We start from the raw sequence: 23,514 nt of genomic DNA, 5'->3' as shown, positions 1-23,514 counted from the left end.
CATTTGCTTAACAAGTAACATAATAAGTTGCATGGACTCAATATGTGCAATAATAGTTTAACATGATTTTTGAATGACTAACTTCTCTGTACCCCACACATACAATTATCTGTAATGTCAAGCAGTGAATTTCAAACACAGATTCAACCACAAAGACCAGGGAGGTTTTCCAATGCCTCGCAAAGAAGGGCACCTATTGGTAGATGGGTAAAAAAAAAGCAGAAATATAAAATGTCTTTGAGCATGGTGAAGTTATTAATTACACTTTGGATGGTGTATCAATACACCCAGTCACTACAAACATACAGGCGTCCTTCCTAACTCAGTTGCTGGAGAAGAAGGAAACCGCTCAGGGATTTCATCACAAGGCCAATGTTGACTTTAAAACAGTTACAGAGTTTAATGGCTGTGATAGAATGGATCAACAACATTGTAGTTACTCGACAATGCTAACCTAAATGACGAGTGAAAAAAAGGAAGCCTGTACAGAATAAAGATATTTCAAAACATGCATCCTGTTTGCAGTAAGGCACTAAAGCAAAACTGCAAAGAAAGTGGCAAAGAACTTTTTGTCCTGAATACAAAGTGTTATGTTTGGGGCAAATCCAACATAATACATCACCGAGTACCACTATTCATATTTTCAAACATGGTGGTGGCTGCATCATGTTATGGGTATGTTCGTCATCGGCAAGGACTAAGGAGTTTTGTGGGATGAAAATAAACTGAATAGAGCTAAGCTCAGGCTAAATCCTAGAGGGAAACCTTGTTCAGTCTGCTTTTCAACAGACACTGGGAGACAAATTCACCATTCAGCAGGACAATAACCTAAAACACAAGGCCAAATACATTGCTTACCAAGACGATATTGAATGTTCCTGAGTGGCCTAGTTACAGTTTTGACTTAAACCACCTTGAAAATCTATGGCAAGACTTGAAAATGGCTATCTAGCAATGATCAACAAACAACTTGACAGAGCTTGAATAATTTTTAAGAATAATGTGCAAATATTGTACAATCCAGGTGTGCAAAGCTCTCGGAGACTTACAGCTGTAATCGCTGCCAAAGGTAATTCTAACATGTATTGACTCAGGGGGTTGAATACTTACCTAATCAAGATATATTTGTATTTTATTGTTCATACATTTTTAACAAATGTTAGAATTTTTCTTCCACTTTGACAGAGTATTTTGTGTAGCTCATTGACAATTTCTAAAAATTAAATCCATTTTAAATCGCAACTTGTAAGAACAAAATGTGGAAAAAGTCAAGGGGTGTGAATACTTATTGAAGGCACAGTAGTAGTACACACCTGCAGGAGGACGCATGGTAGAAGGGATGTCCGGGGAAGTGATGGCAGTATCCTGACTGGGTCCACATGATGCGTCTCGTAATCCACTCAGTTTCTAAGCTTACTGGCTGTTGCTTCAGGTTCTATAGCTGCAGCAGTCCTACAGTCAGACTAATCGTGGTGGATTTACCTTAAAACGGTGCTTCTGCTTTCATTCTCTTTATTAACTTTCCCATGGGGGAGGAAGAGAAAAAAAGAGAGAAAAGGAGAGCTAAAAAGACAGAGGGAGAGACAGACACAAGGGGAGCGACAGAGACGGAGTAGATAAGCTGGAGCGAGAGGAAAGCACTGGTGTGGTTAACACAATTGTGCTGTCATCCAGACACCCCAAAATCCTAGCCCCTTCCTCAGACCCACAACACTTTTTAGCAGGGAAGGACAGGGGTGTGTCTGACCCCACCTGACATCACTGGGGTGACGCCTTTATATCCAAGCGTCTAACCCAAATATTCTGTATAGTCCGAGTCTCTAATTAACATCCCCATGCAGTGTCTCCAACTGGTCTCCCCAACAAGCTGATTATGTCTGAGGTCTTCAGCTTGTATCTCCAAATCTCTTCAACGCGTATCTCAGCGCAAGCAATATCCCCACGGTCTCTGAAAGGAATTGCCAAAGTCCCCCAGTCTCTACCCTGTCTCTCTACAGCGGATCGCCAAAGTCCCCCAGTCTCTACCCTGTCTCTCTACAGCGGATCGCCAAAGACCCCCAGTCTCTCCTCAGCGGATCTCCAACTGTATCGCTTCCGTCTTCAATGCGTTTCTCCTCAGGCTGTGGTGGGTACCGGTAGTCCACTCTCTCTCTATCCTGTATCTCCACTGTCCCTTATGTGTAGGTCCGAAGGGTTTTGGCAAATCTCTCTGGTGCTGTCTCTAATGCATCTCTGAGGTAGTCACTACCCCCTAGCACACCAGCACTCCATGGGTTCCCAAGCCTCATGACTAAATAGCGCTGCGCGGCATGGAACGACTGAGCACACACACAGACCAGGAGAGGTGAGAGAGGGAGAGAGAGAGAACAAAAGGGAGAATGAGAGAGAGAAAGAGCGGTAGACAGAGCGAAGCTGCTCTCCTTTTCCCGCCTCATGCTCATTGGCAGGAGAGAGAGAGAGAGAAAGAGAAAGAGAGAGAATGAATGAGAAAAACAGTGAGAGAGCGCAAAACAAGGTGGGGGACCGATAGTATCAGTCTGTATCTATCCCCAACAGAAACACAACACTTCCTTGTCTTGGCAGCAATGTTGGTGGTATGTCAGTAGCCTTCAGCAAATGAAGTCTGCAGGTGAGAGGTCACCTCGGTGTGCCTAAACAAAGATCTGCTGTCCCCAGGGAGAGAGACAGAGAGAGCAGTCTACTCTGGTGTCCTACTGAACAGAGATATTTTACTGCAAGAGGCAAGAGACTCTACTTTACCTGAAGTGTTACTACTGCAATGACAACTACACTTCACCTAGGGCCACCACAGCCCAAATCTGCTAACTGTCGCAGTAAAAGTCAAAGTCCCAACTTTAACATCTAAAATCTAGATTTGTTATCACTTAGAGGACTTATATATTTCGTGGTAAGTGGAACACATCATTTTATTTATACAATAGTAATTTATGTCCAAGAGTTTAAGCCCAACTATGGAGACATTGCAAGTCATTCTGCTAGTCCAATTGTGACATTTTGAGCACCATCGTTCAGTAAGTCAAATGCTTTAGATGAGTAATGAACTTCAACTGGGTGGAACAGTGGACCTCTGAGTCCACGTTCTAATGACTGTTGTTTTGTCTGTACAAAATGGCAGGGAAGGGGCCTGTTCAATAGGATGCAGCGTTACAGAACAGATCAGATAGAAATGTATTGTGTGTCAGATATAATAGGGACTTGTGTCAGCTCTATTCATTCTATTTCTAATCGGCAACATTCAGTGCCAAGAGCAAGCGAGGACATGAGCAAGTTATGTCCAGTAAAAGGACTTCCCATGATCTAACAGGGTAGTTATGGTGAACGTCCACTGGGGGCAGTAGGACCTCAAACTGAACAGAAACATGAATCCAAGGGTGTATTCATTAGTAGGTAAAATGAATGAAAGGGGGAATGACTAACCTTACTGTAACTTGTCCAATAAGAAATGTATAAGAAATGTTTTCTTTTTCTCCATTGCGAAACGTTTTACTTGGGGTTTCCTACGGGGTGCACTAATGAATACATGCCAGGGGTCTCGTTGGGTTAATTTAGCAATACTACATCGTTCCTTGAATGACCCAACAACCATCTTTGTCTTAGTCATTGTGTTAGACCTACATTGTCATGTATGACACAAGGACTGGGTTTTGGAAACACTATGGCAGACAGACAGATTGATATATACAGGTTATTTGTGGAGCAGAGAGCAGCACTCTCCCACGGCGGCAGTGTGATCCCTGGTGTAATTGTGTGGTTACGTCACACTCCGGAGCTGTCGAGACTAGGGGGAGACAGGGAGGGAGGGAAGAGAGGAGATAGGAGGGAGGTGGGTTTTGCGGTTTCCTGCTGTTTGTTTTTAGGAAACTAAATTCCAGCACAATTTCATCAGGGAGAGGAAACAGTGCCAACTCACTCCCTCCTCTTTTCCTCTACCTCTCTCCCCCCCTCGCTCTTTCCCTCTTTCCGTGTTAGAAGCAGATGGACAGTCTTCACCTGTGCTCTTGCTCTGCCCACGCACAGAAATAAGAGAAAAATACATGCAGGCACATGCACGGTTTCTCTCACACACAAAAATAAAATGTCCACACACACACACACACACACACACACACACACGGGGCTGGATTGAATCATCATGTCAGTGGGTGTGATGGGCCAGTGTGACGAGGCCTCTGACTCTGCTTATCAGTCTCCCACAGCTGCCCTTCTCCCCTCCGCTTCTCCCCTACTCTTCTCCCCTCACTTTATCCCCTCCCCTATTCTCCCCTACACTACCCTATTCTCCCCTTATCCCTCCACCAGGATTATTGGTGTAGCTGACACCTTTTGGTAACATGACATCCTCTCCGGTCCCATTCCTACTCACAAGGGTGCGATACTATCTGGTTTTATTTTTATTTTCTGAAACCAAGAAAGAGTCGCCTTCCCTTGCTAGTAGTAGCTAGCTGGCAGCCTGGCTAGCTTGCTTAGCCTGGCTAAAAACATAGCAAGCTAGCTAGCCTTCTAGCTTCCCACATCGCCATGTGAAATAATAAGATTTATAAAAAATTAAAAAATATGCCCTGGCAAATATTATTCTACTTGCTGGTGAAACCTCAAACATTATCCCAGTTCGATATGCTGCTTGTGTATTCATTCCCATATCAGCTAAAAATAGAATGTCATCGACATGTTTTGGTCATAACGAGGAAAAGCACCTGGCTAACTAGTTGGCTACAGCAGGTTCTACCATTTCACAATAGCCTGTAATAACTAGTTATTACTTCTAAAGAGTGTGTGTGTGTGTGTGTGTGTGTGTGTGTGTGTGTGTGTGTGTGTGTGTGTGTGCGCGTACACAGTAATGTCGTCACATTGCCAGTATCGTGATACTACGATACCAGATTTTCCTTGGCAAAAAGGAAAACACAAAGCAGACTAAACTTTCGTCCTAAAACGTACTTGTGTTAAAGATTATGTGCTATAGCTTGAAAAATAAACACGTGGCTCTGGGTGACAACATAAGATAGTTTTTTTCCAACATTAGGACTGTTTTCCTCAAGACATTTTACATTTTAGTCATTTAGCAGACGCTCTTATCCAGAGCGACTTACAGTAGTGAATGCATACATTTCATACATTTTTTTTTTTTTTTCCTGTGCTGGCCCCCCGTGGGAACCGAACCCACAACCCTGGCGTTGCAAACACCATGCTCTACCAACTGAGCTACAGGGACATGTAGTCCGCTTCATGTTTTGTTTCATTTGCTTCCTTACTTGGTCCGTGTAGCTCAGTTGGTAGAGCATGGTGTTTGCAACACCAGGGTTGTGGGTTCGATTCCCACGGGGGACCAGTACGGAGGAGAAAAAAATGTATGAAATGTATGCATTCACTACTGTAAGTCGCTCTGGATAAGAGCGTCTGCTAAATGACTAATAAAAAAATATATAAATAAAAACTTCCTGGTATCGTGATACTGGTATTGTGACAACACTAGTGCACAGACCTACTCTCTTCTCCCCAAGGGTCTACTGATCCAGATACTTATTCAGACCACACACACACACACACACACACAGCTCTACTATTAATACACCTCAGCTGCATCTTCTCTTTCTGCAGCGGTGCCCTGAGTCCCAGCACCCATCCATCTCACATGTTCGTTGCAACTTGAGTACAGCAGAATGACATGACAAGAAAAAAAATCCTCCAAAACTCTCTGCCGGTAAGTTTCCACTAGTAGATAGACATCTAAGATCAGCTCCCCATGCCCCAATCTCAACCTTAACCAGAATGGGGGAAATGTAAAACAGACTTGGCACAAAACTACACCCATAAATTGTCCTTCTCATAATCAGAATGCTTCAAAGTGTCAAGCCAGAATGCAATGTTGACATTACAATGTAGGGATTCTCAGCGCACTTGCTGTGGGAGCGTTTGAAATGACAGTTTCCTTCCATTGTCTCTATTGGAGGACTGCTGGGCAAATTGCCTTTGGTTGTGGTTCAGCCATTGAATGATGAAACTGAGATTGAATTCTAGATTGGTTGACTGAATTCTGTCAACCAATCTGAATTATGCAGACTCAAATCAGTTCTTGACAAAGTTCTCAATTGGCCACTTACCAAAGCAACAGTGTTCAATTAATTCAGTAGTCACGGTGCTACTATTATTAAACCAAGCCGTTATACAGGTCTGGCTAACTAGCTAGCAGGCTAATGCTACCTAGCTAAATTATAACGCGGTCCTTGGCTAACAATAACCTGTTATTGCTAGCGAGCTAACTAGTTAGCTAAGCTAGCTAGCTGTATTTTAGAACTGGATTGCTAGCTATTCATCCAGGCCAAGGTGTGGAGTCAAATCCAGCGTCAGGCAATTGCAAGGAAGTCAAAAGTTCCTACAGCGTATTCTGAACTGAACCAATCAGCCGAGGAGCAGCATTGGATCAGAAAGGAAACGGACACATGAAAGCTGCCTACTTCCTAGATCTCCATAATTAAGAGAAGACTATTGCTCTCTCTAGACTTCCAGGTCTTCATTGGATGTGTCCAAAATGGCCCTATATTCTTTATATAGTGCACTACCAGAGCCCTATTGGCGCTGGCCATAAATAGTGCACTATGAAGGGAATATGGTGCCATTTGGGACTCAGACATTGAAACCTAGACAATGGAAATATTTGCATATCACCACCATTGATTCCTCCCTCAATACACTTGTTGGATGGTTATCATTTGAAGTTAATGAATGTCAATCATCAGGGAGAGTATCATAATGTCGGATGAAGGACAGAAATAAATCTAATCCAAAAGCATTCTTCATGTAATATTCTTATAATTCTGTACATTTTTGTGAAACAGTACAGTTCAAAATATACAGCAAATATAAATAAATACAAAATATCTGGGGGATTGGAAAAGATCCAGACAACTACATTGATGGAAGCTACAATCTATCTGCAATATTAAAGATGATCTACCTCCGTGAAAAAATAAGTAAATAAATAAATAACCTGTCTGCATCCCAAATGGCACCCTATCCACTATATTGAGCAATACTTCTGACCAGGGCCTATTATCCACCTTATAGAGCAATACTTCTGACCAGGGCCTATTATCCACTATATAGAGCAATACTTCTGACCAGGGCCTATTATCCACTATATAGAGCATGACCTGGACCCATAGACTGGTATATTGCATTACATTGTCTTCTCTACTCCTCTAGGGAGCATGGGTTATCCTGGATTCTATTTTAGTCCCGGAATTGGATTCAAAGTAATGGCCTAACTGTTTGAATCAAATTTATATGGGGCCGAATTCCGGGGCCTTTTTATGATTGAATATTAAAATAACCATAATCTCTGCTAAGCTACTGAGCAGTTGGCTAACCCTAACCCATGAGCTGTCTATACAGTCCTCCTAGTGCTGGGATAAGAGTGAATGATGGCTACCAGAAAAAGTAACCCATTGATGGTGGTGATGATTATTATTATAATACACATGAGGGAATTGAGTCATTCCAAGTCAGGGTCATTCCATGTGAAATGGCAATAAGATTCACCATCTCAAAAGTAATTTAAGTCACAAATGCCAAACATAACATAACAATCCTTGTGTGCTAAATATGAAGAAATAACTTACTGATATTACCTGTTAGCTGTTAACATACTGAAGTATGTTACAATGTACGACTGCTGGGACGTAAATTATACAAAAATATTGTAACCCTTAATTCTTGTTGTAGATACTTAACACTACCTTCACCGGAGGACTTGTGGGTTCAGCAGTAATAACAAAACAGAAAACTATTACTTGTAGTTGAATGTCTCTGGACCAAGAGATCCAGCCAAGCAGTCACCAACATCTTTTTCTCCACATTCTCCTGACATGCGTAGGTGCCTCTGAGAATACTATAGTTTTCAAAATAAAAGTCCCCTGGGTACAAACAATAACAGTGCCTCAATACATTACGCCAAAATAAAAGTAATAACAAACGTAAGGCTACAATATGTTTCTGAATATGCTTACGTAAAATGTCCCAAAAAGATGGATGTTTTGATCAAAGGTTCAAGTGAAGTGATCAAATCATTGCCACCTCCAATCAAGTCAGGAGTTTGAACCTATTGATGAGTCAAAGGAGGTCTCTGAACTCAACAATGAATGACATTCTCATGCATGTCAATGGTGCATGTCAATTAGAGATCTTTGTTGAACAGAAAAAAAAGAGCACCCACTTGGTTACATGAGTAAATGAGAGAAAAGTATTATCCTCCCATGAAAGAGAGAAAGATAGCAAGATGGAGGGAGAGAAATATAAATTCTAATGTTCAGTCATGTTCCATCATTTCCCCTATTGCAGAAACTGAACCACACTAACAGCAATCAAATACTCATAAATAACAGTACAAGTATAAGCATTTGGGGCAGCAGGTAGTCTAGTGGTTAGAGCTAAGGTTGCTGGATCAAATCCCCGAGCTGACAAGGTAAAAATCAGTCGTTCAGCCCCTGAACAAGGCAGTTAAACCCACTGTTCCCCGGTAGGCCGTCGTTGTAAATAAGAATTTGTTCTTAACTGACTTGCCTAGTTAAATAAAGGTTAAATATATACTGCTCAAAAAAATAAAGGGAACACTTAAACAACACATCCTAGATCTGAATGAAAGAAATAATCTTAAATACTTTTTCCTTTACATAGTTGAATGTGCTGACAACAAAATCACACAAAAATAATTTATCAACCCATGGAGGTCTGGATTTGGAGTCAAACTCAAAATTAAAGTGGAAAACCACACTACAGGCTGATCCAACTTTGATGTAATGTCCTTAAAACGAGTCAAAATGAGGCTCAGTAGTGTGTGTGGCCTCCACGTGCCTGTATGACCTCCCTACAATGCCTGGGCATGCTCCTGATGAGGTGGCGGATGGTCTCCTGAGGGATCTCTTCCCAGACCTGGACTAAAGCATCCACCAACTCCTGGACAGTCTGTGGTGCAACGTGGCGTTGGTGGATGGAGCAAGACATGATGTCCCAGATGTGCTCAATTGGATTCAGGTCTGGGGAACGGGCGGGCCAGTCCATAGCATCAATGCCTTCCTCTTGCAGGAACTGCTGACACACTCCAGCCACATGAGGTCTAGCATTGTCTTGCATTAAGAGGAACCCAGGGCCAACCGCACCAGCATATGGTCTCACAAGGGGTCTGAGGATCTCATCTCGGTACCTAATGGCAGTCAGGCTACCTCTGGCGAGCACATGGAAGGCTGTGCGGCCCCCCAAAGAAATGCCACCCCACACCATGACTGACCCACCGCCAAACCGGTCATGCTGGAGGATGTTGCAGGCAGCAGAACGTTCTCCACGGTGTTTCCAGACTCTGTCACATGTGCTCAGTGTGAACCTGCTTTCATCTATGAAGAGCACAGGGCGCCAGTGGCGAATTTGCCAATCTTGGTCTTCTCTGGCAAATGCCAAACGTCCTGCACGGTGTTGGGCTGTAAGCACAACCCCCACCTGTGGACGTCGGGCCCTCATACCACCCTCATGGAGTCTGTTTCTGACCGTTTGAGCAGACACATGCACATTTGTGGCCTGCTGGAGGTCATTTTTGCAGGGCTCTGGCAGTGCGCCTCCTGCTCCTCCTTGCACAAAGGCGGAGGTAGCGGTCCTGCTGCTGGGTTGTTGCCCTCCTACGGCCTCCTCCACATCTCCTGATGTACTGGCCTGTCTCCTGGTAGCGCCTCCATGCTCTGGACACTACGCTGACAGACACAGCAAACCTTCTTGCCACAGCTCGCATTGATGTGCCATCCTGGATGAGCTGCACTACCTGAGCCACTTGTGTGGGTTGTAGACTCCGTCTCATGCTACCACTAGAGTGAAAGCACCGCCAGCATTCAAAAGTGACCAAAACATCAGCCAGGAAGCATAGGAACTGAGAAGTGGTCTGTGGTCCCCACCTGCAGAGCCACTCCTTTATTGGGGGTGTCTTGCTAATTGCCTATAATTTCCACCTGTTGTCTATTCCATTTGCACAACAGCATGTGAAATGTATTGTCAATCAGTGTTGCTTCCTAAGTGGACAGTTTGATTTCACAGAAGTGTGATTGACTTGGAGTTACATTGTGTTGTTTAAGTGTTCCCTTTATTTTTTTGAGCAGTGTATATTTTTTTAATTAAATACATATATTTTTTAAATCGCTGCACCTGCGATAACGTCTGCAAATATGTGTACACGACCAATAAAATTCTACTTGATTTTATTTGACAAGCCCTCTGCGACGCCCAGATGAAGATATAATTTCCCTTCTCAACAGTCAAGCTGTGCTACAGTGCAATTAGCCTATTTTGGGTTGCTATTGTAACATGGCTTTCAAAACCACAGTATCCAAAATCCAAGAGCATCAACTTGAGAATTTGGAGAGGGATTTGGACTAAACTTTCATTTGCATTGCTGTGGTTTCACAAATTCTCTACATCCTGATCTTTTTTTGTCAGAGCCTCCCTTTGTTCTAAATGTCACCACATTTACAGTGAAAGGGCAGTAGTTGCCTTTTAATCAGGTAATTTGGGTGAGCAGAACTGCTGAGTGAAGAAGTCTCGGTTGGCTGCTTCAAATTTCTCCTCGTACAGCCAAATTACCCACTTGGTAGGATCAAAGTCACATGTGATCTCCTCTAAAAGGACATAGAAAGGATACATTCATAAATAGCCTACTTTACATGTTCACAACTGTGACATATGAGAGGTCTGCACACTATTCTTCTGCATTGCATCTATAGACAAACCTTACTACAAAATAAATGCAGTAGCCGTTATTCCGTTTTTGTTTACAACACTAAAATATCCCCTTGCCTGGCCTCATGACTAAGAGCAACAACAGACAACAACAATGGATGAATGGGCAAAATGCACTGGCAATAGTTTTACCTCACACGACTGCTCTCTCTGTCTAACAATACACCCTGAGGATGAGGACAAACGTGGGCCCTTTGCTAATGGACTGATTTTTTCTTTCCCTCTAACCTGATTTTGCCCAACACACAGAGCTTAGCTGTTACTGCACAGTCCCACTGTATGCCGGACTGACAGACTGGCCAACAGACAGAGGGTCATACACACTGGCCGACAGACAGAGGGACAGACAGGCTAGCCGACAGACAGACGGAGGGACAGACAGACTGGCCGACAGACAGACAGACACTGGCCAATAGACAGAGACAGACAGGCTGATATAGCAGTAGCTAACTACAGTAGCTAACTAGCCAGCTATCCTCTGTAGTTAGCCGGCAAGCTAGCAAGCAATGCTAAAGGGATTGCAAACGGGTTAGATTAACTCTAGCTAAACAAAAACACTTTTTTCTAAATATTAGCTAGCATTTATGGAGGCCAGCCAACACGCTAGGAACTTATTTCATCCAACCTTAGAATGAAAAGGTGCCTCTCGGTCCTAAAACACATGTTTTCTGGAGACTTGTGGGAGGACTGCTTATGACGTTACCCACTGTATGCTATTTCGGTCGCCTGATCGCATCCAGACTGAGGAGAATGCTGCACACAATGCAGCCCTGACCACCTCCTGAAGTGGTCAACCAGATCTGAACACAATCACACCATAAAACCCGTCTTTTCAATGTGACCTTCGAATTCTGATAGCAGAAGTCAAATGTAAGTGTCAAGTGTAGACACAACCAAAGGGACAGACAGACTGGCCAACAGTCTAACATCACAATAACTCCCAGGCACCAAGTCACTGGCTCTGTCCGAATATCCATAGTAGCGTACAACATACTTAAACTGCATCCTAATTTCAGCGTTTTATCTTGTAGAATTCACTCGTCTTTTCCGACTCGTGTTTGACAACAGCTGATAAGAGAAATTGACGCACTGTACCAAAATGAACGAATGGCGGGAGTCAACGCAATCACGCACTAGATGATGGTTTTGGTGTACTATTTTCAAAAAGTTTACATACTATAAAGCGTTATTTTTTTTGCATACTATTTAGTAAGCTAGTATGGGTATTCAAACACGGCCACTCTCGATGACTTAACTCCTCTCTATACCATAACTCCCAGGCACAAAGTCACTCTGTTTTGTGCCAGATGCCAGTGGCCTTGAAGAACATTTAAAAACAGCCAATCAGATCCCACACATGAGACTACAGCGGATTACAGTGAGAGATTCATATTGAGATGCAAAGGAAACTAACGAACTAATGTGACATGTAACCAGTTTAAAGCCTGTCTGGGAATAAACTGAAAAACATTTCCTGTGACAAACTCAATGTTACATCTGGCAATCCAGACAGACATGTGGGGGTCATGAATGAATTACAAGTCTTTCATGGTTACACTTCACAGACATCTTTACAGTATAGTGTGAGCTAGGGGACCACTAACGCAATCCCCTCCTCTGAATTATTCACTGTTTCCAAATATATAAACTCTCCCATAGCCGATAGAGATCTAAAGTGACAGAGAGAGGTGCCTCAAGAAAACCTGCCACGGGAGAAACACGTGGCGAGACTAAAGTGTTTCTACATTAAACAATAAGAAAAAGAACAAGGTTATTCAAGTGTTCGGTGTTAAGATTCAATCCAATGCTGTAGTACTCAGTGAGTGTAGTGTTAAGATAAGACATTCAACCCAATGCTGTGGTACTTTTTATTTGTATTATTTATTACCAGGTAAGTTGACTGAGAACACATTCTCATTTATATCAACGACCTCAGGAATAGTAACAGGGGAGAGGAGGGAGATGAATCAGCCAATTACAAGTTGGGGATGATTAGGCGGCCATGATGGTATAAGGGTCAGATTGGGAATTTAGCCAGGCCCTCAGGGTTAACACCCCTACTCTTATGATAAGTGACATGGGATCTTTAGTGACCACAGAGAGTCAGTACACCCGTTTAACGTCCCATCTGAAAGACAGCACCCTACACAGGGCAAAGTCCCCAATCACTGCTCTGGGGCATTGGGATATATTTTTTTTACCAGACGAAAGAGCGCCTCCTACTGGCCCTCCAACACCACTTCCATCAGCATCTGGTTTCCCATTCTGGTACCGACCAAGGACCAACCACACTTAGCTTCAGAGGCAAGCCAGCAGTGGGATGCAGAGTGGTATGCTGCTGGAAGTGGTGTGGGAGGGCCAGTAGGAGGCACTGTTTCCTCAGTGTAGTGTTAAGACATTCAACCCAATGCTGTAGTACTCAGTGTAGTGTTTCTCATAGAGAAGGCCCAGATTGATCTTACAAATGTTAAAAAAATATATATATTTAACCTTCATTTAACTAGGCAAGTCAGTTAAGAACAAATTCTTATTTACAATAACGGCCTACCCAATTGTACTCCACCCTATGGGACTCCCAATTCGAACCAGGGACTGCAGTGCCTTAGACGCCTGCACCACTCGGGTGCCCGAAGACTAATGTTTCTCCTACATGTTGCTGTAAAGCAGCAATGTCAACAGCAGCTCCAGGTGGTGTGTCTGTGTGCAGCAGAGCACAACAGATACAGGGACGCAAACTGGTGGGGGCCCAAAAAGGTGACGCTTTTTTTTGCACTGAAATATGAAAAAAAATCCCTGATGGGGGAAAATGCAGGTTTTAACTAATTACACAGCAAAGAATATGATCTACATTAGAGGTCGACCGATTATGATTTTTCAACGCCGATGCCGATTATTGGAGGACCAAAAAAAGCTGATACCGATTAATCGGACAATTTTAATTTTTTATTTATTTGTAATAATGACAATTACAACAATACTGAATGAACACTTATTTTTATTTTAACTTAATATATCAATCAAAACAATTTAGCCTCAAATAAATAATGAAACATGTTCAATTTGGTATAAATAATGCAAAAACAACTTGTTGGAGAAGAAAGTAAAAGTGCAATATGTGCCATGTAAAAAAGCTCACGTTTAAGTTCCTTGCTCAGAACATATGAAAGCTGGTGGTTCCTTTTAACACGAGTCTTCAATATTCCCAGGTAAGAAGTTTTAGGTTGAGGTTATTGTAGGAATTATAGGACTACTTCTCTCTGTACCATTTGTATTTCATATACCTTCGACTATTGGATGTTCTTATAAGCACTTTAGTATTGCCAGTGTAACAGTATAGCTTCCGTCCCTCTCCTCGCCCCTACCTGGGCTCGAAACAGGAACACGTCGACAACAGCCACCCTCGTAGCATCAGTACCCATTGCTCCACAAAAGCCGCGGCCCTTGCAGAGCAAGGGGAACAACTACTCCAAGTCTCAGAGCGAGTGACGTTTGAAACGCTATTAGCGCGCACCCCGCTAACTAGCTAGCCATTTCACATCGGTTACACCAGCTTAATCTCGGGAGTTGATAGGCTTGAAGTCATAAACCGCACAATGCTTGAAGCATTGCGAAGAGCTGCTGGCAAACGCACGAAAGTGCTGTTTGAATGAATGCTTACGAGCCTGCTGCTGCCTACCACCGCTCAGTCAGACTGCTCTATCAAATATCAAATCAAACTTAATTATAACATAATAACACACGGAAATACGAGCCTTAGATCATTAATATGGTCAAATCGAGAAACTATAATTTAAAAAAGATTAACTAAATATGCAGGTTTAAAAATATATACTTGTGTATTGATTTTAAGAAAGGCGTTGATGTTAATGGTTAGGTACACATTGGTGCGACAACAGTGCTTTTTTCGCAAATCTCCCATTTGGCAAAGTAGGCTATGATTCAATGATAAATTAACAGGCACCGCATCGATTATATGCAACGCAGGACAAGCTAGATAAACTAGAAATATCATCAATCATGTGTAGTTAACTAGTGATTATGTTAAGATTGATTGTTTTTTATAAGATGCGTTTAATGCTCGCTAGCACCTTACCTTGGCTCCTTGCTGCACTCGCGTAACAGGTAGTCAGCCTGCCACGCAGTCTCCTCGTGGAGTGCAATGTAATCGGCCATGATCGGTGTCCAAAAATGCTGAAGTACCGATTGTTATGAAAACTTGAAATCGGCCCCAATTAATCGGCCATTCCGATCAATCGGTCAACCTCTAATCGACATGATCAGTCTCTGTGTGAAAACTAAAAAGTGGTTAATCTGAACCTAACTCGCAGCAAAAAAAATTAAGAAAGCAACCCAATGGTATTTGTTGCCTAGACTTTACTGAAAATGACAATCACGTCTTGAGAAAAAACAATACACTAATATTGCAGTTAGCCATGCCTTTATAATAGAACGCTTGTGACCACACACACAACTAAATATTGCACTTGTGAAAAAACATCTTAAAGTACAAATTGAATTAAACAGGCATTCTATATTTGCTCTATTATAGTGGCCATTATAGTAGACATCGATCAAGTGCACAAGGCTACATGTGTGCAAAAATAACATTAACTGAGTAAAAAATGTACAATCCCCCTCACTAACACACGTGTTACTGTCAATTTCAACACAACAAAAACAATATATTTTGGCTACACTGCACATTATTACATTGTACACTTTCTGCCTGTGGACATCAGTTCTACAATGTGCCAGCAGAGCATGATACCCTTTGTTGGCATAATTGATCTCTTTCAGGCAGAGAGTACACCTGGCATACCCCTTTTTATCCACTGTATTGAGAAAGAGCGAAAGAGGGAAAATGTGTGGTGTTCCTTTCAACTCCACAGTGGCATCCAGCTTAAGCCAGGCCCAGCTCCAGCTACACTTGATCCATGAATCCACTTGTTTAACAAGCAACTCCTCATTTTCACCTAATTATCTCATTCTAAAAATTAACCACATACTGTAGAGGGAAAACATTAGTTCACAGATAGTAGTTAGTTCGTTAGATAGCATTTCACAGATTACCAGGGTCCAGTAAGCAGCTACCGCGTTATAACTTGAGGAACGACAAGGAGTCGTATACCAGTTAACACTATAGCGAATTAGTTAGGTTACTAACGTTAGCTCATCTGATGTTGTAACGTTAGCTATCTAACGTTATTTGTCTGACTTTATTAGGAAGCAAATTTTCACACCATAAACTCAATTATTTGATCAGTTAGGTGGGCTAATGTGGCTCAACATTTCTCTGGCTAGCTAACGAAGAATTCAATCCAGCTAGCAAGATACTTTATGATAACAATACTTGTTTCACCACCTCATACTTTCCAAATGCCAGTTGTTTTCGGTTACAGCTCATGAAGTATGCTTCATCACCTTCTCACCCCGTCACCGTGGTCATGCTTCTCACCTACTTGACCTCTTCATTATTGTTCAGAGGACACACTGCTGTAAATTAACTGGCAAACTGCCATTCCACTCTCCGCTCTCTCCAGAGCGCGCGCTGATGCTGTAACTAGCAAATTGGTTGTCTCTTCTCTCTTCAGTCGTGTGCTGCATCCTGTTGTTATGTGAACGATCAGCAGAGCCTTGGATACAGCCAGTATTGCTCCAAATGCGCTCGCCCAAACTTTTCTCATCGGATCTACATGAATCACGTAGGTCATTTATTTTGGATTCAAAACAGTGAATATCGCCAAAAGGTGACTAGTTTGCATCCCTGCAGATAACATTGGGTTATGGTTCCTTAGTTATTGCATTAAGGACGTACAGTAGGTATGTGACTTGGCACACTAAGACATAGCCATTCCACATCTGATAGGCTACATCTCAGAGTTTCTCTGGTGCTGGAGACATCTCAGGCACCAGGGATGTTGCTGGCCAGTCCCTCAGATAGTTGTCCATCTGGCACCTATTTAGTCCATTCTCAAGGTTTTTTTTTGTAAGCGAAGCTGTCCTCCAAGGAGAACCATAGATTGGTCTGGTAGAAATAAGGTTTGTAAACACCATTTTTTTCAGACAGCATTACACACAGACAGCAGTCATAGCACGTGATGCATGTCCAGAGTAAACCTGAGGGAAAACAGCCAGGTACATCCTGTTCTTACATGGCTAACCCCACCACTTCATTGATCTGTGCCATCCACAAGAAACACGGTAGACAACTTCAATGACACAGTCCTGTCCTAATGAGCTAAGTTCTGTGCTCCCTCACTACACAAGTATTAAAAGGAAAGGATTAGCAGGAAAGTATTCAACCTCAGATACCTCGGACAATCTTCCTATTAAAACAGCCATAACACCTCGGACAATCTTCCTATTAAAACAGCCATAACACCTTGGACAATCTTCCTATTAAAAACAGCCATAGCACCTTGGACAATCTTCCTATTAAAAACAGCCATAACACCTTGGACAATCTTCCTATTAAAAACAGCCATAACACCTTGGACAATCTTCCTATTAAAAACAGCCATAACACCTTGGACAATCTTCCTATTAAAACAGCCATAACACCTTGGACAATCTTCCTATTAAAAACAGCCATAGCACCTTGGACAATCTTCCTATTAAAAACAGCCATAACACCTTGGACAATCTTCCTATTAAAACAGCCATAACACCTTGGACAATCTTCCTATTAAAACAGCCATAGCACCTTGGACAATCTTCCTATTAAAACAGCCATAACACCTTGGACAATCTTCCTATTAAAACAGCCATAACACCTTGGACAATCTTCCTATTAAAACAGCCATAACACCTTGGACAATCTTCCTATTAAAACAGCCATAACACCTTGGACAATCTTCCTATTAAAACAGCCATAACACCTTGGACAATCTTCCTATTAAAACAGCCATAACACCTTGGACAATCTTCCTATTAAAACAGCCATAACACCTTGGTCAATCTTCCTATTAAAACAGCCATAACACCTTGGTCAATCTTCCTATTAAAACAGCCATAGCACCTTGGACAATCTTCCTATTAAAACAGCCATAACACGCAGGAAAGTATTCAACCTCAGATACCTTGGACAATCTTCCTCTTGTTGAATAGCCACTTCGATTCCCATCTCTTATATCCAAATTAAAATGCATAAAAGGCAACATTCCCTCCTCCTGTTTGATGGTGAATAAATAACAGTACGTGGAAGCGAAGTTTAAAAATTAGCGCAAACATCAGAATTCAGCTTGGTCGCCACTAGGGGCTGGCCGATCTACAGTGACGTTTTCTGTCACTAGCTTGGCAGTGATGCGTTGTCTGTTCAGTAACAGCATTTTGGTTTGTTTGTGAATATCAAAGTTTTGAATTTAAAATGCTTTCTGATATTTAACACGAATCTGGTCCTTGTCGTCATCACTGATTTACATGTTAAAGTTTTTGGTCAACACAAATATATGTCTATGGCCTGTCAGACTCCTACGGTGAGAGGCTATCCACCTGTAGCATGGGCTGGCTTGGGTAAGGGGGACTGGGTAATTGCTGAGCGTGCTAGTAATGCTGTCATATGCATCCAGTCAATCCAAATTAATCCAATGCTTGCTTTCTGCGGGTGCCGTTAGGGTGTGTATAAGTATATGTGCGCGGTTGACTGTATGTATGCGTGTGTGTGTGTGGTTGACTGTATGTATGCGTGCGTGTGTGTGTGGTTGACTGCGTGCGTGTGTGTGTGTGGTTGACTGCGTGCGTGTGTGTTCATGTTCGTATGCGCATGTGTATACGAGCAGTTAAAACAGTGTGATGCAGATGCCACACGCACTGCTGTCCTGTAGAGGGTGATGTACGACACGGCACACGTCTTCACCAAAAAACAAATGTAACAAGCTGTAATGCAGCAGTTTATACGCCTCGCTGCTGCTGCGGAACAATACCACAACAATGAAATGTATCTAACACAACTCCTGGGTTGTGTTCATTAGGGCATGCAACGGAAAATGTGTAAGAACGTTTTTCAAACCGAAAAAAAAAACAAGCGTTTCTCTCCCTGTTTCAGTCCGTTTTCTTCCATTTGATAATGAAAAAAAAGTGTTTTCTGGATTTGGCAAGACTGAATTAGGTGCCAACATAAGGAACATATAAAAAAGGTTAAGTAGGTATTAAGTATTCAGTGTTTACCTGGGGTTGTAGGTCAGATCCCATGTTGTGGAGATGTAACTTCCTATGCTAGCGACAGCCTTGGTTCGTCTGGGCCATGTGGCGAGAAGCTTGATGGGAACCAGTTGGTGACCTGAGTCTCTAGCGGGGTCAGAGCTAAAGCAGGTCCCCATCCTCAGAGGACTAACTGTAGCTTGTCTGTATATTTCTCCCTCTATCTCAGGTAGTGTTTTGGCTTGTCACTATGTCCCATCTCTTTTTCCCCCTCCTCCTCTCTTAGTCCCATGCAGTGTTAGTCTTCCCTCCGTTTGTTTCGCTCTCTCCTTCTGTCCTCTATTTCCGTATTCTGTCTCTTCCTCTCGGTCTCCTTCCTCTCCAGTGTTGCGCACATGGACACCCTTTCTCTCTCTCCACTCCAACTCAGAATGCTAATGTTTTTGCAACCGAGCACTATTGACAGAATGCCTACTGTCTCCCACGGCGCAATGTGGACACTGGACAGACGTTTGGGCCACAACACTATGTATCTACCAGCTCTCGCCATCTCTTCCTCAATTCCTCCTTTGTGTGTGTCCTCCTCCACTCCCCATCTGAGTTCTGTATGGTCGGGCCCCCACACTGCAAAGACGAGCCCCTCTTGTTTGTCTATTAGAATCAATCATGTTGAGCAGACGTCATATGCCTATGGGCCCTGGTAAAAAGTAGTGCACTAAATAGGGAATAGGGTGCCATTGGAGAAATAGTCATTGAAATAGGCCCTCTATTATTATTATTTGTTTTAATTATACACATTTTCGGGATGGTAAAACATTTTCAGTGTAAACTTAAACTACTAAAACCAGATATAAAGTATGTAGAAAAGATAAAGGAACTATATATTTTTTTATATACACTACCGTTCAAAAAGTTTGGAGTTACTTAGAAAATCCTTGTTTTTGAAAGAAAAGCACATTTGTCCATTAAAATAACAAATTGATCAAAATACAGTGTAGACATTGTTAATGTTGTAAATGACTATTGTAGCTGGAAACGGCAGACGAAAAGGCCAGCATCCCAGAGTCGCCTCTTCACTGTTGACATTTAGACTAGTGTTTTGCCGGTACTATTTAATGAAGCTGCCAGTTGAGGACTTGTGAGGCGTCTGTTTCTCAAACTTGACACTCTAATGTACTTGTCCTCTTGCTCAGTTGTGCACTGGGGCCTCCAAATCCTCTTTCTATTCTGGTTAGAGCCAGTTTGCGCTGTTCTGTGAAGGGAGTAGTACACAGCGTTGTATGAGATCTTCAGCTTCTTGCCGTGGAATAGCCTTCATTTCTCAGAACAAGAATAGACTGACGAGTTACAGAAGAAAGTTCTTTGTTTCTGACCATTTTGAGCCTGTAATCGAACCCACAAATGCTGATGCTCCAGATACTCAACAAGTCTAAAGAGACCAGTTTTATTGCTTCTTTAATCAGAACATTTTCACCTGTGCTAACATAATTGCAAAAGGGTTTTCTAATGATCAATTAGCCTTTTAAAATGATAAACTTGGATTAGGTAACACAATGTGCCATTGGAACACAGGAGTGATGGTTGCTGATAATGGGCCTCTGTATGTGTTAAAGGAATTTTATATCTTGATGATAATAATCAATAATCAATTCGCCTTGACTAATGCCCAAGGTTTGTAAGACAATGGGTTATAATAATTAGGCAAGGACTCAGCTTTCTGCAAAAGGTATCTGTAGCTTTATTCAGAGAACGTTCTGAGGTCAGGATAACAAAACAGTCATTATATAGTTCTTGCTTACTTACGCACATGCATTTACACACAATCCGTTGGTGACCTGCATCCCCCATAGACTTCTTACACTGTTTATCACTATCCAGCCCTCAGCCAGTTCTTTTCCCTCAAGGTTCAAGAACTCTTTGAAGCTTTCACTCCCTTGACCATCTGCCCCTCTATCTCTCTATACTAATTGCATACACACATTTCTTTCCCTCTCCAGTGGTTCCTGGACTTTCCGGAACTAATCAGACTAATCGATCCCTACATTGATCATTACATTGATTATTCATTAAACCTGCTGTATGACTAATAATTCATCATGTTTTATTGATTCATTTACATTTATTAGATAATTCTCTTATCAGTATGCCTATGTAGATATTCCATAAAAAATGCAGTTTCCAGCTACAATAGTCATTTACAACATTAACAAATGTCTACACTGTATTTCTGATCAATTCAATGTTATTTTAAAAGGACACAAAAAAAGTGTTTTTCTTTAAAAAATAAGGACATTTCTAAGTGACCCCAAACTTTTGAACGGTAGTATAGGTCCATTAGTCAGGGATAATTGAAAATTCCAAAAATAATGAATTTAGCGTGATAGATTTTGTTATTATGGTTGAGCACAATAATACAGAATTAGTAATGCTCATTATGCCTAGAATTGCAATATTTTTTCTCAGCACCATGGCAGAATATGTAGAATTACAGCCCCTTTTTGAATTACTAGAATAGGTATTTCCATTCAAGTGGTGTGAGTGAGGGGCTTTGTCCGCTCTAGTAATTCTATTTCTATGCTTTCTCCCGTCGGTCAGGCTTGTGGCCAACACAACAATCCCACACTGCCCAACAGAGATCCAAGCTGGTAGAAACTAGATTACCACTCCGAGAGCCCAAAACAGTGGGTGGGTATTATTCTTTTTTTTCAAGTGATGTCTTCATTTAATATATCCGTCAAGGTTTGTTTGCGTACATCTTTCTCTACTAGAGAGAAAGAATGAGAGAGAGATTCCATCCTCGGAGGCCTGGACCTCACCTATAGCCCTCGTTTGACGTCCATCAACCTGTTCTGTCAGTATTCGTCCTTGGGAGTTTGTGCTCTTTGTATCCCTTTTGTCTGGCTGTACGAGTGGGAACCTTGTGTAGAAATAACAAGCTGAAGTAATAACATCCTCACAGTCCAATATCCTATTCTAATGGGGAGGACTACTTCCAAAGGTTGTGTTTCTAGAACATCTCTAGAGATATGTCTGCTCTGGCCAGCACTGCTACTGACTGACTGAGCACGTTTTCATATTTTTTACAATAGCAAAGAGCGCTCTCCAGTATAATGTGTTTTTCATTGTCTTTGGATGCTCTCTCAGTTGTCTAAATGATGATCTTCTCCCCCTGTGGTCTGACTGTCCACTTGAAGTTATGCCCTTAGAACAGTGCAGTCTGTTTTTATTGTATGTGTGTGTATGCCTTAACCCCCACATGTCTTGTATAACTCCATAACAAGACAATCCCGCCCCTCCACCTTACTATTATCTACTTCTGGCATTCTCTTAACTTAAGCCTAGGTGTCCAGCTAGCGTGACAACTTCCAGTGAAACTGGAGGGCGCGCAATTCAAATAAATAATCCTAAAAAGTATGGTTATTAAACATTTAGGTACATATGTGTCTTATAATAGGTTAAAAGCTTAAATTCTTGTTAATCTAACGGCACTGTCCGAATTACAGTAGCTATTACAGCGAAAACATGCCATGCGATTGTTTGAGGATGGCTCCCCACATCAAAATATTTTTCCACCAGCACAGGTTTCATGAATTCACAAATAGCGATTAAATATTCACTGACTTTTTGAAAATCTTCCTCTGATTTGTCATCCAAAGAGTCCCAGCTATAACATGTAGTGTCATTTTGTTCGATAAAATCCTTCTTTATATCCCAAAAAAGTCTGTTTAGTTGGCGCCATCGATTTGAGTAATCCACTCGTTCAACACGCAGAGAAAGGAATCCAAAAATCTACCCCTAAACTTTGTTTCAACAAGTCAAAATACGTTTCTATTTACTCCTCAGATACCCGAAAATGTAATCAAACTATAATACACTGCTCAAAAAAATAAAGGGAACACTTAAACAACACAATGTAACTCCAAGTCAATCACACTTCTGTGAAATCAAACTGTCCACTTCGGAAGCAACACTGATTGACAAAATTTCACATGCTGTTGTGCAAATGGAATAGACAACAGGTGGAAATTATAGGCAATTAGCAAGACACCCCCAATAAATGAGTGGTTCTGCAGGTGGGGACCACAGACCACTTCTCAGTTCCTATGCTTCCTGGCTGATGTTTTGGTCACTTTTGAATGCTGGCGGTGCTTTCACTCTAGTGGTAGCATGAGACGGAGTCTACAACCCACACAAGTGGCTCAGGTAGTGCAGCTCATCCAGGATGGCACATCAATGCGAGCTGTGGCAAGAAGGTTTGCTGTGTCTGTCAGCGTAGTGTCCAGAGCATGGAGGCGTTACCAGGAGACAGGCCAGTACATCAGGAGACGTGGAGGAGGCCGTAGGAGGGCAACAACCCAGCAGCAGGACCCCTGCCTCCGCCTTTGTGCAAGGAGGAGCAGGAGGAGCACTGCCAGAGCCCTGCAAAAATGACCTTCAGCAGGCCACAAATGTGCATGTGTCTGCTCAAACGGTCAGAAACAGACTCCATGAGGGTGGTATGAGGGCCCGACGTCCACAGGTGGGGGTTGTGCTTACAGCCCAACACCGTGCAGGACATTTGGCATTTGCCAGAGAACACCAAGA

The 23,514-nt window shown here is 42.3% G+C and overlaps 1 protein-coding gene across 4 annotated transcripts in view; it reads right to left on the bottom strand.

Annotated features, from left to right (window-relative positions):
• LOC106584624 (pleckstrin homology domain-containing family A member 7) overlaps positions 1-23,514 on the bottom strand; it is a 188,514-nt gene that overhangs the window by 140,619 nt on the left and 24,381 nt on the right. The window contains exon 1 of one of the 4 annotated variants that reach the window (XM_045706212.1): positions 18,958-19,454. The exons of 2 other annotated variants lie outside the window; for them this stretch is intronic. In XM_045706212.1, the coding sequence (XP_045562168.1) occupies positions 18,958-19,109 (152 nt within the window). In that variant the 5' untranslated portion in view covers positions 19,110-19,454. Of the gene's footprint in view, positions 1-1,313; positions 2,339-18,957; positions 19,455-23,514 lie in introns of those variants that run through there. One more of the 4 variants, XM_045706214.1, reaches the window with a different exon arrangement.

Source organism: Salmo salar, chromosome ssa23, assembly GCF_905237065.1.
Source record: "Salmo salar chromosome ssa23, Ssal_v3.1, whole genome shotgun sequence".
Taxonomy (NCBI): domain Eukaryota; kingdom Metazoa; phylum Chordata; class Actinopteri; order Salmoniformes; family Salmonidae; genus Salmo; species Salmo salar.
The sequence above is the reverse complement of the archived record's forward strand: the minus strand, read 5'-3'. Positions and strand labels throughout refer to the sequence as shown.